The 20,662-nt window shown below is 35.5% G+C and overlaps 2 protein-coding genes across 4 annotated transcripts; one reads left to right on the forward strand and one right to left on the reverse strand.

Annotated features, from left to right (window-relative positions):
• Nucleotides 1-2,008: 2,008 nt before the first annotated feature.
• Nucleotides 2,009-17,689, forward strand: LOC123534689 (sodium-dependent glucose transporter 1A-like). 2 transcript variants are annotated; one of them, XM_053520244.1, is made up of 4 exons: nucleotides 2,009-2,231; nucleotides 2,576-2,702; nucleotides 3,048-3,212; nucleotides 16,136-17,689. In XM_053520244.1, the coding sequence occupies exons 1-4, from the start codon at nucleotides 2,136-2,138 to the stop codon at nucleotides 17,338-17,340; spliced, it is 1,593 nt and encodes a 530-aa protein (XP_053376219.1). In that variant the 5' UTR covers nucleotides 2,009-2,135; the 3' UTR covers nucleotides 17,341-17,689. The 2 variants fall into 2 exon arrangements, with proteins under 2 accessions (XP_053376219.1, XP_045172969.2); XM_045317034.2 differs by lacking the exons at nucleotides 2,009-2,231; nucleotides 2,576-2,702; nucleotides 3,048-3,212 and adding exons at nucleotides 14,401-14,599; nucleotides 14,928-15,054; nucleotides 15,484-15,648.
• LOC123535049 (uncharacterized) lies at nucleotides 8,465-11,325 on the reverse strand. Of its 2 annotated transcripts, none has more exons than XM_053520245.1 (4): nucleotides 11,157-11,325; nucleotides 10,103-10,273; nucleotides 9,304-9,401; nucleotides 8,465-8,744 (listed from the first exon to the last, which is right to left on the reverse strand). In XM_053520245.1, exons 1-4 carry the CDS (start codon nucleotides 11,233-11,235, stop codon nucleotides 8,733-8,735), a joined length of 360 nt encoding a protein of 119 aa, XP_053376220.1. In that variant the 5' UTR covers nucleotides 11,236-11,325; the 3' UTR covers nucleotides 8,465-8,732. The 2 variants fall into 2 exon arrangements, with proteins under 2 accessions (XP_053376220.1, XP_053376221.1); XM_053520246.1 differs by having other exon boundaries at nucleotides 10,976-11,325.
• Nucleotides 17,690-20,662: the final 2,973 nt, after the last annotated feature.

The following is a 20,662-nucleotide window of genomic DNA, read 5'->3' on the forward strand; positions in this document are numbered from 1 at the left end:
AAGTTACATAAGCCTATCTTGTTCATATCAAGAAATATCCAGATCGTCTTACCACTTTTCTATCCAATTCTCCGACGATACAGCGTCTGTTGCTGTCTTGTATAAAATAGTCATAGTAGTCCGCTAGATAGTCCAGTCCTCTATACACATTATGACGTAGTGTTAAAACTATTTTCTTGTCATGCTGGGTTGCTTCACGAAAATTCAAGTCTTTAAAATTCACTAAAACGAAAAACTCAATAATGTAAAGCAAAAGAAACATATGATTTAATATGACATCTGATGACACATCCTTGACACTGTACATACATAGCTCGACTTTCTGTTAATATCTCCAATGCTGGGAAGTTGCATGTCAAAACAGTTCTATTTGCTCATTTATCCCCGGGAAAACATGTGACCTTGATTCACTTTGACTGAGATGAAAAAAAACATTCGGGGACCGATTTGAGTGTGACAATTTCACCACTTATTTTTCAACGATGTTTTCATACACTTAAGCATCCCATTGACATGTTGGTATCAAAAAACGGTCTTTTATCATCTCTAGGATTGTCAGATCTTACTTGCTTTTGTTCTTGGATACTGTGTGTATGAAACCACGAATATTTACAAATATTTAGAAAGTATGATTTTGATATGTCCTGTCGTGTTTCTGGTAGAAATGACATTTAGCAAATCGTTGATTCCAATATTCAAGACAAAGAAAGAGTACTGTATCACATAATATCATGATATAATTGCGCTTTTTGACAAAAAAGTACGTGCTCCGTCTGACGTGGAATAGAGGATGCTTGTCCTTTGAGTAAGATACAGTATATACAAAATATATAGACCGAGACCGAATTGTTGTATTCCAGATATACATATTTAGACAAAGGTACGATTATGCTGTACCGAATGAATTTAAGCTTCAAATGCTATTGCCACATTCACCAGTCAACATACATGGGTTTGTCTTGAGTTTAGGAGGACACATTCTGTCGCATCCGCGGCCCGGTAACTACTTCTAATTAAGGCCGAATCGCCTTTGTTCTTTATTATCCCGAGTTGAAAAATAAATAATAATAGCTTGACCCACCTCTTGTTTTAAACAACCTATGAATTGCCTTTGTTTCCTTTAATAATAAATTCGAACACTTGCGATGAAAATTATACATTTTATATCAATGTCGAATTGTCAAATTAAAACAAGTGACAAGTATTATAAGATCGGCCATGTGTCATTTCTCATAGCCGCCGATAACATCTAGATTAATATGTATAAAACTGCACATTTGTTAAATTTTACTCCCCGTTATAAAGAGCAAATAAACGAGTAAATAGTGGATATTCTTTTTTTTTTTTAAAAAATATAATTTTTCTTCTAATATTATGAGAATATAACATTTTGCGAGTGGTAGATTGAGTTTTCTTCTTTTTCATCATATGATGACAATTAAAGGCATATCCAAAAAAAGCAGAACTGTTGGCCTTTCGGAGTTATAATACTATATAATGCTAACTTCCCCTATACTGCTGTGCAAAATATATGAACAAAACCTGATTTTTAAAAATTTACCTGACTGTGTAAAATACGGCGGCAAAGAGATGACAGAGATATTTTCTATACTAATGTGTGCACATGCATTAGTATAAAAGCACCAATGCACATGATTAGGATGTTTGCACGCACAAACATGTATATCACGTATAACTTATTACGTGCGCACGTAATGCGAGTATGACTTAATACGTGCGCAGATGAATTTGTTTTCACTAGTACTTGCGCTCATACTTTTCCGTATTGGTATAAAACATCTATGTCACATCTGCGCCACCGTACTTGCTACATGCAAGATACTAGGGGTTTTTTTAATTGTTACGACATCTTTTAAAAATGAAATTTCACAGATAGATACTGATTTATTTACGACTATATTTGACGTCTATAAGGTCAAAATGAGGATAAACTCTATAAGAGCTCCGGATGTTCTCTCGATTACATGAGACAGATAAGCGGTAGGTGACCCTCTTTATCTGCGTTTGCTCTTTTCTGCAGGGATTTATTTGATTTAATGTTTATAAATGCAGAAATATAGGGGGTGGAAATATTAATTTGGGAATAAAAATTATATGGGATCTAAATATTAAATATGATTCCAAGCAATGGGGAAGGTGAGAGGTCCGGTTTGAGCAAAGGACAGAAGATATTAAAGACAGTTTTTCTTGTCTTGGTTTGGGTGTGTCTGGTAAGTAAACTATATTTAAATCAGATTACATCTTTGGAAAGAAAATTCTGGATCATTTAAGATTCGTTCCTATATATGGAATCTTTATGGAATGCTAGAATGTAAAATATAATATTGTGAGTAGTATAAAAAAGCTGATCTGAATGAATAAATTAATGTTTTCTATGAAAAACCGGACACTCACGGGGTTGAACAATTTTCGGTTACAGACATGAGAACGCTTTGGTATCTTCTTTTACAGCGCTTTAAAAGGCTTTTTAAGATTCAAAAAGCTAGGAAATAAATATGTCACCAAACCTGATCGGAGCTGATTATGAAATTCATATAACACACATACTTTACAGGGACTGTACTTGGAGATAACAGGTCCTACTTTGATTGATTTGAAGATTCGAACTGGAGCGGACTATGAAGAAGTTGCTGTGGCAGTGTCTGGTCGCTCTGTCGGTTACTTCATAGGATCAGCTATAGGTAAAATCGTTTTTCAGGTACAGTGTTTAGAGACGTTGTATTTAAATTTTTGTATGTTACATACATGTACGAGGCAAATTCAGAAAATTGTGACGGAGAAAACTCACTTCTTGCACTGCCCCGGTCATTCTGTCAGACATTGGCAAGTTTCTGGAGTAGAATCACCGACCGTTGACTTCTGCTACCATAACCCTGTCGCTCCAGCCGTATTGTGTATGAACCAATGGCATTAAACATTTTGGCCTCATTAGAAATTTTCTTCTGACAACCGGTAAAAAACTGATATTTTCTGGATTTCATCATTCCTATATTCACCCTTTATGAACTAACTTTCTTTCTTTCCAGGTGGCGTACTTGTGGACCGTTTTATTGGACACTGTGATTTAATGATCGGTGTATGTCTTACTGGTGGTGCCATAGCAACAGTCTTCGTGCCCTGGTCTCCCGTTGTCGAGTTACTTTGGTTCATCATAGTTCTTCAAGGAACGTTCGAGGGCGTCATAAATATAGGTTTGTTTGGCCCATCTGATCGCTCTTATACAATACATGTTCTCTTTCTCAACGTAAATACCATTGCTTCTTTACTTTGTACCAAACAGTGATGCAAAAGATAAAAAAAACAGAGCACTAGATTTAGACGTAGTGTTTCCAGCCTGATTCAACTGTAATATAGAAACAGACCTCCTCCCATCTTATCTGTACAGCCCATCTTTAATTATAGTCGAACCCTATTAACTGTGAAGTAATAGAAAACTCGATTTGAAATAGGCAACCTCTGACCGTTTTTGGGCAATGTTAATTAAAACTTGATTATTGTTGACTATATAGTCGATTCCATGATCCCCAGAGGACTAAGAATAATAACAACATTAAGTTCAAGATAGAATATTTGTCTTTTGGATTTTTACCAGATAGTTTTTCAGTCTAGCCGTAAATTCAATAAATCATTTTACAAACAAGGTAACATTCATTTTCTACAGCAATGGAAATGTCTGTTTACCGTCAAATTTCACTGTAAACATTATTTCATTATTCCGGCTGGACAAAACCTAATTCTGTTACTATGGAAGAAGAAAGCTGCCTCGCCACTGCACATACTTCACGGCGGGTTTGGCATTGGATCATTTATAATACCACTTATAGCAAACCCTTTCCTCGCTGTTCCAATGCCTCATATGCAAAGGAACGTCTCAGCATTACAAAACTTCACAAATACAACAAATGATGTGACACTGGTGCCAGAACTATACACGTATAGTCGTCACACTATTTCAGCTAATGATGTTCCTATAAATGAAAGTTTTAAGTTTGATAACGAGACCACAATGAATAAAACAGTCTACATTAGAGAATCCAGAATAGAGTTTGCTTACCTTATTTCTGCTTTACTTACTTTGGTGTTATCGGTTGTCTTCTATGCCTATCAATTAAAGGGATATAAGTTCAGCGATTCGGACCACAGCAAGGGAGACAATCATGATAGGAAACATGCTTTTGCGAAACGATGCAAAGCGATGGTTAATCCAGCAACATGTGCAAAGGGAAGACTTCTGTACGGAACTGAAATATTATCTGTATTATTTATTTATTATTTTAACATCCTTGGAGGAGAACGGATCTTAGGAAAATTTATTCGCGCGTATTCAATCGAACAGCTAGGCTTTTCAGTTGCAGATGGGAGTTACATAAATACCGCTTTCTGGATAAGTTTTTCTATAGGACGAATAACTGGATTTGTGACAGCCAGATATATTCCAATTAGAATTCTAATACTTATTGAAACGTGTGGTGTGTTTGTTTGTTCAGTTTTATTATGTATATTTGCTGGGGACAATGCTACTGCACTATGGGTTTTGGTACAACCACTTGCAGTGTTTCACGCACCTTGTTTCCCGTCCGGAATAGGCTGGGGCGACTTCCATGTGGAAATGACTGGTATGGCTATTACATTCCTTCTCCTAGGTGGATCAATTGGCGGTGTAGCATATCTTAAACTCACGGGATTTCTTTTTGAGACCTATGGTCCAAGATCTTTTCTGTATCATATACTTGGGTACGGGATTGCTTGTTTTACATTGGCGATACTGCTTGACATCATAGGAGCCCAGTATGGTAACAGATTTGAAGTCGAAAAGGAGCCTGAACAGCTAGATCAGGAATTAGATGATTTTACTAAAAGTGAGGAAAAAGTCCTACAAAAAAGTTTGCTCGAGGAAAGGACAGTTCCTGATGAGAGGATATAAGAGAAAAACCGAGTGTAATGTTTCCATTAATAACGAATTTATTTTATCTTGCACCAGTTCTTGCCTTCTATCAGGGAATGATCTTTGCATACATTTTAATGCTCAAATGGTGTGCGTATATTTTAAAGGGTTACTGCCGTGCCCGCAGATGACGCCGTGTGATCAAAATAAGAAAGTACCCCAATGTTGTCTATGACAATATTAACGCCCAGGAGGAATTCGAACTAGAAAAGATCCAACTGGAAGCACTTCGAATAATATCAGGGTCCACAAAACTAGTCTACTTCCATAATCTGTACTAAGAGACTTGCTTCCAACCTCTGAAAGAACGGAAAAGGAAATAAAGTCTTACTCTTTTCTATAAAATGTCGAACAATCTCGCTCCATCTTATCTATCGTCATTAGTACATACTCTTGTTGGGAACACTACTGCTTACAACCTATGAAATGCTCAAGACCTCAGACCTATACAACTCTATTCTAATTCATTTCCGCCTCAAACAACATCTGATTGGAACCAACTCCCCACTGAACATAGAAAATCCCCTAGTCCCAATAGCTTTAAAAGTACACTGAACACGGATGTCACAAAGCAACCATGTCAGTTCTACTTTGTTGATCGAAAGTCTCCAATTCTCAATATCAGACTAAGAACACACTGCAGCTCATTAAATGAGCAATTCTATTCATGAAACTATCATTATCAGCTCTCTTTGTCTATTTTTGAGAAATTGAAACGACGCACCGTTACTTTCTCAAGTGTCCTCGTTACCAGAGGCAGCGAACACTGTTTCAAGATCACAAACATTACATTACCAATACTGTTGAAAAACGGCGTTAAACCCAGAACAACCAAAAAAATCTCCTACTAAGTATTCGGTGATGCAAATAGTCCTCAAATCAATATATCTGTCTTCTCTTACGTTCAAGAATACATACATCAAACCAGGAGATTCATCTAATAGACTTACGAACACCAATCTTTCATATCCCACAAGTAACCGCACCCAAAAAGCAACCAGACTCTCTCTCTCTGTCTGTCTGTCTCTCTCTCTCTCTCTCTCTCTCTGTTCATTTAACTTAAACATTCATCGGTTCTTTCAGAATCATTTCCTAATATGCCAAAACGTATCGAATATCACATTTCCATTTCATGTCCACAATTTACTAGTATTAGTAATACTTCAAATTTGAACGTTTTATAAAGAATTGACTGCAAGCATGCATTAATTTTAGAATTGATTGTTGTCACTGTAATTTAGTGTTTACCTGTTTTCGGGGAACAGTTTCTTAAACAGCTTATTAGCTTACTACTCAATCCCTTGCTTTTGTAACATATGTTGTAATCACATGCTAATTGTTGAATAAAATATTGTTTAAACCAAGTGCCCCCTGTTTTGTTTTTATAATTGTTCTTCTTTTGCAATTTCTGATGTAGTTATAAATATTTGGAAGTGTTACATTCAATCTGTTTGTCAATCTGTTTCAATCTCAAAGAAATAAATCATTTCTTCATTCTTTATGAAACTTTGTGGCGGCTTTGGTATGGAAAGGGAGGAATGGAGGAGAAAAAGAACGAGTTTGAAGAACGCCAACGCGCCAAAAACGACAAGCTCGCACACAATACGACAAAATTCTTGGCGCGTAAATTTTGTCGTTTTGACGTGTTGGCGCTCTTCAAACTCCCCAAACCGTCAGTATGAAATGGCAGAAATCAGACACCATACCTTGTTGAAAATATGTAAAGGAATAGATTCTAGATTCAGTATAACTAGCATATTGCCCAAGATTGCCAAATATGAACGGGTATCCTGCATGTCTCAACGATATACTTTAAGTATAAATGTTTTAATCAATTACTCAACGGGTCAGGGTTCTGTCTAAACGTTGACTTTAGGACAGCCTGCACGTTGAACATGCACATTGAACATCAAAACACCTAATGATTTAATTTGAAAAATGTCCATTTCAAAATAAAACCCCAGTCTTTATTTATTGGTTCCACCAAAAAGAAAATAACCCATCAGCCAACCTGGGAGACTTTTCCCTTTACCATTCACAATAACATTGACTTAAAAGAATATCTGTAAAGGACAGAAAAGCCCATCTTACTGACAAAAAATTTCTAACTTTCTTCAAACCTTTAAGTCTAATTTTAGATTAACAGCTTTAGCGTTTGGATTACATGTTTTAAAGTATTGATAGTATCAACAAATTGATAAGCATCACAGTATGGTTTATATTTACAATTACATTTCAAAACACAACATACCAAACCCTCACACATACATGTATCATATAATGTAATAAAATAACATATAATGTCATATCATATTACAAACAAAATTACTTTAGTATGTTTTCAACTATAGTTTTCGTAGTGATTCCGCCACTTACAAACCAGTCGCATTTCGGTATGTTCAATTTTATCAGAGCCTTACAGAGTTGCTGAGCTATATATCCTTTCTCAACGAATATTTGCAAACAAAACTCTCCTGCAATGTTTGTCATTGCTTTTGTAAGATGAAAATGTAAGTGACTTTCCAAGTCCAAAGCGCCGGTTCCAAATATATCGATTGTGTATGATTGTGGCGGATTTGTACACTTATAACTACTTCCGGCACTTAACAATCCTATTACGTCATTCGAAGACGTTCTAATGCTAGAATAGAACTTTGTGTTTTTTCCTTTGAATAGGCTAATATTTTCCTCCATACATTGAAATGGGATATAGTCCAATAAGATCCTGTTGCTAGGAAATATTGCCTCCCGATTTTTAACAGATCTCAATGCAGTTTGCATATCACTGGTTGAAAAATCATTGATTTCCGATCGATTATGTTCCTGGAATGTGTGTTCTTCCATTTTCTGTCTGACTGCGTCTGTAATTACCCCAGCGTAATGCAGCTGAAAAAAAATCAAGAATACTAAAATTAAAGATAAATATAATACATTTGTAGATCCATATGAAAGTCTAATACATGTTAAAAATCGTTTTACAGTTATTTTCTCATACTCTACAGTTGTCCACGGTCATGTTAATAATAATTACATTTCTCCTTTTACAGCTAGACAGTCCATAGTTCTGCTATATCATCGATTCATATTTGACACATTTTTATTTGGCTAGTGCTCAATTCATTCTTGACCATTTTGTCATCAGTAACCGAGAAGTAGAATCTCTGTAGTGTGCAATAAGAACTGTGACACCTGAGAAATAGTTACTGAGGTAAAATGCAGTTAAAAGAGAAATGGCAATCTGCTAGTTGTTTCTGGGTGGCTTTTATTTCTTTGATCAAGGAAACATGCCGCATGTTCAAACTTGGTTTAATTTCATTATAGCATTAGCATTCAAAGCACGCAAAACTAAAATTTATTTGTATTCTAACACATTTGACTTACAACAGAAAGGAGTATTAATCTGGAATCCTGACTTTAGTCGTAAATGGACGGAGTAAACCAGAATAGCCAAAAGAAGGGAGTAAACCGGAATGGCCAAAAGAAGGTCGTTTAGCGAAACGTGTTTAAATCGACAAGACAATACATGGTAAAATCCTTCTTTGTTTATATAAAAGAAAATCTTAAAAGTGTTAGAATTATTCATTTCATCTGCGAAAACTTTTTTATCTTAATATTTATTAAACACTTGGAAATATTTGTCCCCTTTGAAGTGATTTCCACATGCGAACGTTTGAATCTTTCTGATCTGGCGTGTTTATTGAATGATGTCTCCACCAATGCTACACGGCGTTTACAACCATGTTCAAGGGCTATCTGATTGAAGTATTCATTCATTGCACTGAAAACAATAGTTGTCGTAAGATAACTAAAACACCCCGACCTAGACTTTATCACAGTTGATAAATTATAACGTGTCCTGGAAAATATAAATCTACATATTACGTTGTGAGTGACCATAGAGAATTTCATACAAACTTCATAATAATGAATTGAAACAGTGACATGGAAATTCATTATACACATTGAACATGAATTTAAGAATTTTTCTATAATTCTCGAAAAACAGTTTCAAGGTGATGTCGAAATGGCCTTTTTAGTGAAGTCACGACTCTTTCTACCGACAGTAAGTTTAGCTGTTCCTTGGCTTGTCCCAGGAAAGGTATGATTCAGTTTTAATTTTAAGATAATAAAACCTTTTAGAAGATCATTTAGAAGCAGAACATTACTTAGCAAACTGTTCATGTTCACCTTTCATGTCCCTTTGCATCGGGTTTTCTTTACCATTGTTTCATTTGATAAAAGTGGTATATAGCCGTTTACAAAATAACTGAAAATTTGTTAGCTCAAAGTCTGACTCTTAAACAATGATTCACTGACATAAACTTATGCACATCTACCCAAATATTCCCCGTCCCTCGTACATTTCGTGTACTCGTCCAGCTTGACTTAAGATAGATTCTTTGCCGTCCAGAAATAAAATCACGCCGAACGAAACCTGTAAAATAAATTTAGTGACGGGGACTTAAATAAAACAAAGATTCGCCATGTTTTACAACACGAGTTTTATCCCTTTGTATAAAATCAAACATGTAATGCTCTACATGGTACGTCCTAATTTGATATCTAAATACATCTTGATTAGATGACGTATTACGAAGTTTAATGAGTTTCCTTTGACCTTGTTGTCTGAATGCTTTTCTTGTTTTACAATGTAGTTTTGTAGATATATATGTTGTCTTACACTGGTGTAGGGTATTAGATAAACTACGTCCTTGGAGTACGTCTTTTCCTGTCGTATCGTTGTCCTTGTTCTTTACTCAAACAATGAGCAAATCACTGTTTGAGTCTAACATGTTATCAAGGATTACTATGTACCCACCTGACGACATCCGCCTAATATTTGACTGTTTTGTGTTTGTTTCTTTTCCAATGCGCCGCTACGACGTTTGACGCTATGACGTAATAACTGTGACTACAAACAGTGAATTATTTCATAATAACAAACAGTGTCACACTTTTCAGTCTTCTTTATTTAGTAGAAAAACAGCTCAAATTGTGTTAGAGTAAAGAATAAGCTGTGTTCTAGTAAGAGACAGTTTGTATTAAGCGGCCACCTTTTGCCTTTCCCCTGGTGGTTTAAGACAAGTTACATGAGTCTATCTCGTTAATATCAAGAAATTATCCAGATCGTCCTACCACTTTTCCATCCAATTTCTCCGACGATACAGCGTCTGTTGCTGTCTTGTATAAAATAGTCATAGTAGTCTGCTAGGTAGTCCAGTCCTCTATACACATTATGGCGTAGTGTTAAAACTGCTTTCTTGTCATGCTGGGTTGCTTCCCGAAAATCCAAGTCTTTAAAATTTTCTATAAGGAAAAACACAATAATATAAGGCAAAAGAAACAAATGAACATTTGATGACACATCCTTGACACTATACATACATAGCTCGACTTTCTGTTAATATGGCCAATGTTGGGAAGTTGCACGTCAAAACAGTGCCATTTGCTCATTCATCCCCGGGAAAATGTGTGACCTTGATTCACTTTGACTGAGATGAAAAACATTTAAAACATTCGGGGACCGATTTGAGTGTGACATTGTCACCACTTATTCTTCAACGATGTTTCCATACACTTAAACATCCCCTTGACATGTTGATATCAATGAATGGTCTTTTATCATCTCCAGGATTGTCAGATCTTACTTGCTTTTGTTCTTGGATAACAACATAATGCCTCCTAGTTACTGTGAATGTGAAACCATTAATAGTTGCAAATACTTATAAAGTATGATTTTGATATGTTCTGTCGTGTTTCTGGTAGAAATGACATCTTGCAAATAATTGATTCCAATACTCAAGACAGAGAAAGAGTACTTAACTACATAATATCAAGATGTGATTGAGCTTTTTGACATAACAGTACATACTCGTCTGATTCTTGTCCTTTAAGTAATATACAGTATACAAAATATTAGATAGACCGAGACCGAACAGTTGTATTCCAGATGTTGACACATTACTTACATATTTATACGAAGGTAAGATTATGGTGTAAATGACTCACCTCAACTTTCAAATGATCTTGCAGCATCCTACAGTCAACTTAATACCATACCTGGGTTCGTCTGAGTTTAGGAGTACATTATTCTGTCGCATCCGCGACCCGGCAACTACTTCTAATTAAGGCCGAATCGTCTTTGTTCTGTATTAGCCGAGTTAAAATAAATAATAATAGCTTGACCCACCTCTAGTTTTAAACAACCTCTGAATTGTCTTTGTTTCCTTTAATAATAAATTCGAACACTTGCGATGAAAATTATACATTTTATATCAATGTCAATTTAAAACAAGTGACAAGTATTATAAGGTCGATGGAACATGTGTCATTTCTCATAGCTGCTGATAACATCTAGATTAAAGGCGTATGCTACATGAAATTTTCACGGGGCGGAAATCGCACGACGCATCGTTTCCGGTAAAGTTGAACGGTTTCGGATAATCGGACAATCGGCGCGTTTATTTTTAATGCTTGATCAAAACTAGTCAAAGTAGTAAGATGTACGTTTCGGGACGGTGTGACAACTTTTAACTATCACTGTCCCGTTACGTCCAAGCTGATTCCGAGTATTTCTGTAGGGAAATCCCCGATTAAAACGTAGCAAGATAAATTTTTCAGGAGGCAAAAATCGCACAGCTCACCGTTTCCTGTAAAGTTGCATGGTTTTGGATATCGGGACAATCGCTGAGTTTATTTTTGATGCTTGATCAAAACGAGTCCAAATAATAGGATGTTAGTTCCGGGACAGCGTGATAACTTTTGATTGCCACTGCCCCGTCATGTCCAAGCTTATTCTGCGTATTTATGTAAGAAAATCCTCAATGAAGTTTGTTGTGAATGTTTTCTGGTACAAGTACATATGAATGTATTTGTAATATTAACAGGTCTGATAATTATTTAGTGTTGAAATTAAAGCATGAAATTGTCCCGCTGATAATTTTGGCGGTTTTGTGTTTTGTTACTGTCATTTTAGTGTCATCGGCTGAAAACCGGTGTTGAGGTAGATATCTCCTCGCACCTTTTCACATCATATTTGCAAAGAATTTAGTCTCTTATTTACAGTTATGAGTTACATTTAACTCATTTGACGTTTCTTTATGAATATTAATTTTTAATTTATTGGAGGCTGACAAGTATTTTAGGATTATTTTGAATTTTTAACGGTTTTTATTTCTCGGCACGAAGATCACAAACCAGTATCATAAAGGGGCAATATTTCAAAATGAAATTGTGAAAAATCTTATTCGGTGACCACCCATTTTCTTTTTATATTTGAAAAGTAAACATTATGTTCTGCTATTGTTGCAAGTTTAAGCAAATTCCTTTATGCTGATTTGGAAATACTAACTGCTGAAGGAAATATACAATATTTCATAATTATGATGCATTTTTGACCTAGAAAAAAACAACAACACACAAGTGTCATGCAAGTATTTCTTGAATTGCATTATAATTTCTTTTTGTTTTGAAGTGAAGTAGTCATGTCTTATGAGATTTGACTATCTGTTATACTTTATGAATCATTTATTTGATTCTTTGATCCTATATATAAAATGGCAGACACGCTGTAGATTTCAGGATACATTTATACCTTAGTCATGCATTATAATCTGAAATAAAATGAAAACGAAGTCTGTGACCTCCATATTTCTTTTTATTTTTAGGTTACTTATAGAATGAACTAACAATATATGAAATATGAACAAAATCTGTTATTGGGAAAAAATGATGATTAATATGTGAAATACTGCATATTATTAAAAGGTTTTCTCTCCCTTTTAATATATCAAGAAAATGAGTACATAGTTGATATTCGTTTTTTCATATATATTCTTTTTCTTTATTTTTCTTCTAATTATATGAGTATATATAATATTTTGCTAGTGGTAGAGCTATGAGTATTTTTCTTCATATTTTTCATCATACCGTGACAATGAAAGGCATATTCAAGAAAACTAGAACTGTTGACAACCACTCCCACTATACCTGAGCAAAATATCTGTAAAAAAATGTTCATGATTGTGTAAAATACGGCACAGAGGTGACATAAATATTTTCTATACTAATGCGTGCACATGTATTAGTTTAAAAACACCAGTGCACATATTAGCACGCACTAATGGAAAAACTGTAATAGCAATTACGTGTGCACGTAATAAGCTATACGTATCAGTTATTTTATTACGTGTGCACGTATAAGTGTAAAAACATCTGCGCTAGTATTGGTATAACAACATCTGCGCATGTATATTATAAAAACATCTGCGCATGTATAATTTATTAGTGCGCACATAATGCACGTATTACCTATTACTTTCGCTAATGTTTTATAGGGAATCGATCCTATCGATTTCACTACGGTAACATGCGAGGTATTCCAAACAACACAAACCATGCGAATAAAAAAATATGGAGTTCCAGTTTAGACTATGGGCATGCGACGACCCCGTTCAAATTGGAGATATCACGGTCTTCGTTTATGTCAATAAGCGTCCATCGAATCAGTAGGCCAAACGCAATACCCGCACAACAAGATGTCTGCGACACGAAAGATATTTGAAGTACGCTGTTAATTAAATTTGTAAATTGTTGCGTCACAGCCGCTAATCAGCCCGCTAACATGACTACACAGGTATTGTGATACAACATGAATGTCATGATCTATTCATTACTGAGTAGCATTTTTAAACGGCGTCTTGGAACTTTTTTTTATCTTAACATTGATTTACTGATAGATCTACACTGGCGCCGACATTTTGAAAATTTGAGAAAATGAAATCTTTTGCCAAAGATTTCTTCAGTTAAGGGAATGAGAGAATAGGTTCACCTTTTTGTCGCTTTTCAATTTGTCATTGCCTAGTTGATTTCTAACAAGATTGTTCGAATTATGCTCCTTGGGTGAAAAGAGGCCCCGACCTACTTGCTTGCTTTTTAAGATACAGCTTTGCAATTTGGGTGACATGTACAGTTTGCAAACTGATCTTAAAACTGACTTTCAGTGACCATAAATGCGACCTACTAACCTACTTTCTTAATATTTCAGCAGCAGTTTGACATTTGATACATATAGCTCATATTACTCAGGTGAGCTATCCAGAGTCATCATGACCCTCTTGTTTTCAAATGTTATTGGGCTGTGTTGAATTCTGATCGATTCCCGATTGAGGCAGTGCCTTAGTTCATATTACTATAGTATATACGCACGTAGTATAAAAAATCTATGTCACATCTGTGCCGCCGTACTTGCTCCATACAGGATACTATTTATCTTTAATAGTTAAATATCTTAAATAAAAGTTCACGGATAGATACTGATTTATTTACGACAAAGTTTGACGTCTTAAAGGTTAATATAAAGATAAACCCTTTAAAAGAGCTCCGGATGTTCCCTCGATAACACGAGACAGATAAGCGGGAGGTGGCCCTCTTTATCTGCGATCACTCTTTTTCTGCAGGGATTATTTTGATTAAGTTTATAAATGCGGGTGGAAGTATTCTAATTTAGGAATTAAAATTATATGGGATCTGAAAAACATGATTTCAAGCAATGGGGAAGGTGAGAGGTCCGGTATGAGCAAAGGACAGAAGATATTAAAGACAATTTTCCTCGTCTTGGTTTGGGTGTGTCTGGTAAGTAAACTATACTTTGTGAAGAAGATTATATCTTTGGAAAGAAAACACTATATCATTTATGTTTAGTTCCAATCTGTAGCAGTTTTTTATGGATTGCTATATGCTCTAACATACTGCTTTCCATATGACTTACTTTATTATTTTTAGTGATAAAAATAAAATATTACACTGGTTTGATCAAATTGATCTGAGTGAATATAATAATGTAAGGTTACATAATTATATGAAGAGACTTTGGTATATTCTTTTACTGCAAGAAAATGAATATATCAACAAAACTGATCGAAGCTGATCATAAAATTTATCTTACATTCATATTTAACAGGGACTATACTTGGAGATAACAGGTCCAACTTTGATTGATTTGAAGATTCGAACTGGAGCGAACTATGAAGAAGTTGCTGTGGCAGTCTCTGGTCGCTCTGTCGGCTACTTCATAGGATCAGCTATAGGTAAAAACGTTTTTCAGGTACAGTATTTAGAGCTGCTGAACTTATCCTTTGGTTCAGTCGGCTTTTCATGTTGTTTTTGTTTGTTTTCAGTAACTCGATCACCTGATACAAGCAGAAATTATTACCAGTTAGCGCTTTTGTAAGATACATGTACGTGTGACCGAGAGATTCAGAAAATTTTGACGGAGAAAACTTGCTTCTGCATTCGCCCGACATTGGCAGGTTATCGATTGTTGACTTCTGATACCTTTAACCATGTAGCTCATAAAAAAATTGAAACAATATTTTTGTATGAACTAATAGCATTAAACATATTTGCCAATTAAGAATTTACTGTTGAAAACAGGTAAAAGGCCTGTATTTTCTGGATTTCCTCATTACTATAATTATTCACTCTTTATAGACTAACTATCTTTCTTTTTTTTCCAGGCGGCGTACTCGTGGATCGTTTTATTGGACACTGTGATTTAATGATCGGTGTATGTCTTACTGGTGGTGCCATAGCAACAGTTTTCGTGCCTTGGTCCCCTGTTGTTGAGTTACTTTGGTTCATCATAGTTCTTCAAGGAACGTTCGAGGGCGTCATAAATATAGGTGTGTCGTTTTTATAAATTATATGTTGTCCTTCGCAACGTAAATACCGTTGCTCCTTTACTTTTTACCAAACGCGGTGATGCAAAAGTTAAAGAAGAAACGGAGCACTCGATTAAGCCGTAGTGTTTTCAGCCAAATACCACTGTAATATAGAAACAGACCTCCTCCCATCTTATCTGTACAGCCTATCTTTATAGTTTAATCCTTATAACTATGAAATAATAGAAGACTTTCACGCGGTTTGCGTAATATTATGTTGAAATTGATAATTAATGAATATGAAGTATTCCACGATCCCCAGAGGACTAAAAATAATAATATTAAATTCAAAATAGGATATTGTCATCTGGATTTTTGCCAGATAATTTTAAGGCTAGCCGTAAATGCAATACATCTTGTTACAGATGGAGTAACATTCATTTTCTAAAGCAATAAAAATGTCTGTATACTTTCAAATTTCAATGTAAACATTATTACATTATTTCAGCTGGACAAAAGCTAATTCTGTTACTATGGAAGAAGAAAGCTGCCTCGCCGTTGCACATACTTCACGGCGGGTTTGGCATTGGATCATTTATCATACCACTTATAGCAAACCCTTTCCTCGCCGTTCCAATGCCTCATATGCAAGGGAACGTCTCAACAATACAAAACTTCACAAATACAACAAATGATGTGACACTGGTGCCAGAGCCATACACGTATAGTCGTCACAGTATGTCAGCTAATGATGTTCCTATAAATGAAAGTTTAAAGTTTGATAACGAGACCACAATGAATAAAACATTCTACATAAGAGAATCCAGAATAGAGTTTGCTTACCTTATTTCTGCTTTACTTACCTTGGCGTTGTCAGTTGTCTTCTATGCCTACCAACTAAAGGGATATAAGTTTAGTCATTCGGACCACAGCAAGGGAGATAATCGTGATAGGAAACATGCCTTTGCAAAACGATGTAAAGCAATGGTTAACCCGGCAACATGTGCAAAGGGAAGACTTCTGTACGGAACTGAAATATTATCCGTATTATTTATTTACTATTTCAACATCACTGGAGGTGAACGGATCCTAGGAAAATTTATTCGCGCGTATTCTATCGAACAGTTAGGCTTTTCAGTTGCAGACGGAAGCTACATCAATACAACTTTCTGGATAAGCTTTGCTATAGGACGAATAACTGGATTTGTGACAGCCAGATATATTCCAATTAGAATTTTAATACTTATTGAAACGGGTGGCGTGTTTGTTTGTTCAGTTTTGTTATGTATATTTGCTGGGGACAATGCTACTGCATTATGGGTTTTGATACAACCCCTCGCAGTGTTTCACGCACCTTGTTTTCCGTCCGGAATAGGTTGGGGAGACTATCATGTGGAAATGACTGGTATGGCTATTACATTCCTTCTTCTAGGTGGATCAATTGGTGGTGTAGCATATCTTAAACTCACGGGATTTCTTTTTGAGACCTATGGTCCAAGATCTTTCCTGTATCATATACTTGGGTACGGGATTGCTTGTTTTACATTGGCGATACTGCTTGACATCATAGGAGCCCAGTATGGTAACAGATATGAAGACGAAAAGGAGCCTGAACAGCTAGATCAGGAATTAGATGATTTTACTAAAACTGAGGAAAAAGTCCAACAGAAAAGCTTGCTTGAGGAAAGGGCAGTTCCTGATGAGAGGATATAAGAGGAAAATCGAGAGGAATGTTTACACTATTAACGAATTGATTCTATCCTACAACAATCGTTGAATTTGAACGGAAAAGAACTTATCAGGGAATGATCTTTGCATACATTTTAACACTCTAATGTCTATGGGCATACATTTTAAAAGGTTATTATTGCCGTGCCTTTAGGTGACACCGTGCGATCAACATGGGAAAGCGACCCTTGAATTTTTATTTGTTCGGGGTTTTTTTTGTGTGTGTGTGTTTTTTTTTTTTTGCCAATTCTGATGTAGTTATAAATATTTGGAAGTTTTACACTCAATATGTTTGTCTATTCGTTTCAATCTCAAAAGAAAACAAGAAATTTCATTTCTGTTGTTTTATTCACTTACATTTTTAAGATATTGTTATTTTTCATTTAAATTATATCGTTTCCCTTGCGTCAGAATAGTATAATTCCCATTCATTTGAATGATATAGTTCCTTGTAATTTCTGTGGTACCTTTTTTCTTTCATTTAGATAGATAGATAGATAGATAGATTTTATTTAGTGAAAGTGTACAAATATCAATTATAAAACATGGCAATAAAACAGATGCTTACATTCCCTTTCATTTTCGTGCTGTTAATTTATTCCATTTAAATGGTGTTATTCCCATTTATTTGAATGTGATCATTCCCAAGTTCATTTAAATGATATTATTATTCCCCTTCATTTGTATGACATTATTTCTTTTATTTCAATGGCTTATTTGCTCTCATTTGAATGATAATATTCTATTTCATTTGACTGGTATTATTCCATTTAATTGAATGGTATCATTCCTTTTTATAAGCTCACCTGCCATGTAGTGACAAGGTGAGCTATGTGATCTTTCTCCGTCCGTCCTGGTCATCCATAGTCCGTTCGTCGTCAGTCCGTTCACAATTTCTTGTGAATACGATAGAGACCACATTTTCCAAATGATTTTTTATCAAACTTGCACATGACTTGTTCTTTTCGAAACCTGGCCAGATCCCTTCATGGATTCCAGAGTTATGGTTCCTCAAAGGGTCAAAATTTGCTATTTTGGCTTGTAAACAAGATAAACACATTTTGCAATCGATTTTAATTTAACATGCACAAAACTTTTATTGGCATAATATTGATCTTGGTTTCCATGATGAATCCGTCAGATTCAGTCATAGGTTCCGGAGTTATGGTCCCTAACTGACCCCTGAAATAGCCAGTGTTTGTTATTTTTACCTAGTGAACACGATAGAAGTGACATTTACAATCAATGTAAACCACACTTACATACAACTTAAGTCACAATTGAGTTTTTTCGAAAATTATATAAAAAAAATACCCGGCTAGATTCCATTATGAGTTCTAGAGGCAATAAAGGGCAAAATTTTCTATATTGGCCCTTTCAGACATACAGAGGTTTTATTTATGGTGTGATTTGATGCAAACTTGCACAGAATGTTTATCTTGATGATCTCTTGGCTAATTTGAAGTTATGTTTTGGGTTATGTGCGGTCAAAGACTAGGTCACCTGGTCAAATCAAAGGAAAAGCTTGTTTACACGCTTGTGGCCATAATTTTGAAACTTGGTCAGAATATTTAACTTAATAATTCCTATCCAAGTTCAAAACTGTGTTATGCGGGGTTAAAAACCCGCTGAAATCAAGGGAAAAGCACACTCTAGAGGCCATATCATGAAACATGGTCAGAATGTTTATCTTGATGATTCCAAGGCAACGTTTAACAGATGGACGACATGTGATCATCATGACTCTCTTGTCTAAATTGTTTGTTTTTTCTTTCATTTGAATTGTATTATGTTCTTTCATTTAAGCGGTAAAATTCCCTTGCATTTGTAGGCTTTGGTATTATTTCATTAAATTTGAATGATATTATACCCTTTCATCTATACCCCAGTCGCACATACAGCGCGGATAGCTGCGTTTGACCATGGATAGAAACGTAGTAATCCGTATCGATCCATACCTGAGCCGTACTTCAAAGAAGTAATCCGTATCAATCCGTACGGTTCAGGTACGGTGTCACCCCAGTATAGAAGTACTTCCGGGTCGTTGTATCCTAGAAAGTAGTTCTTTGAAATTTTGAAGTTCCCAATTTAACATCCCTACTTTGACATGTTATATTCCAAATGTATTTATTGATACTGTGTACATTTTTTGTCATTTCTGATGTCTTTAACAGTTGTTTTATGTGTGTTTTTTAGGATTACATTTCTGTGCGGAAGGATTAAAAAACTACACCAGACTGGTGGCCATGACAGATGTCAGTGGAAAATTTAAACATGGACTAGATACTTTGATGTGTAGCAAAAAAGTTCAGCGTTGATGATGGTGTTTTTCTGTGATATATTGACTAGGATAGTATTACTCTTCAGAAATACAGAGCTGTCAATGCTGCAGTTTTGTTGTGAAATTCACAATCCATGTCCAAAAGTGCTTGTTTTACTATACAGCAAAGAAGGAGAAATTGTACTGGGCCGACACCGTACGAACCGATACGGATTACTAAGTCTCTGTCCGTGGCTAGACGTAGCCATCCGCCCGTATGTGTGACTGGGGCATTAAATGATACGATTCCCTTCCATTTCATATATACACAAACATTAACTTTCGGGCGAATATACAGAAAAACACAAGAAATGAAAAGAAATACAACATTTTGGCGAATATATGACGTTGCCTATATCAGTAACACTAACAGAACATTACTGTTTGTGTAGTCTGTTCTGTAGCGCATGTTGAGTTATACATGACTGCAATAAGTTGTAACTTCCCTTCATGAATAAGGAAAGGAGAGATTTCAGACATAATATCTTTTATCAAATCGTCACCTAGGAATCGGAGTCACGCCAAGAAAATCGTAGATCTCCGCCCACCTTATGCGGCGGGCTTCAAACTAATGATTTTAAAAGGGAAAATCCTAAGTAAAATGCACATGCACATATCCAACAATTTCTCTTCTTTTATTTGCAATATAATATTAAAATTAATATTATTTAGGTCATTTGTAGTCATATCTCAGTTTTTACGCACAGGTTCGAAAGCCACCTAGAAAGCATTCACATATAAAGAAGTCCCCCCCTCCTCTCTCCCCCCCCCCCCCCCCCCCCCCCACACACACACAGAGGCAGAGTTGCACTGTGAAAGTAAATGGTTTTGTGAAAGCAACTACAAATACTTGGTAAACAAACAATAACTTTACCAACAATCGACTTACCCTCCACATGACCTACCGTACTATCACGTACGAATGGATACTTAAAATATTCTCAAAAAGTTGTCTCCCTTTGAAAAAGAATGCCATTTGAAAAGAAA

This window comes from Mercenaria mercenaria, chromosome 12 (assembly GCF_021730395.1).
Source record: "Mercenaria mercenaria strain notata chromosome 12, MADL_Memer_1, whole genome shotgun sequence".
Taxonomy (NCBI): Eukaryota; Metazoa; Mollusca; class Bivalvia; order Venerida; family Veneridae; genus Mercenaria; species Mercenaria mercenaria.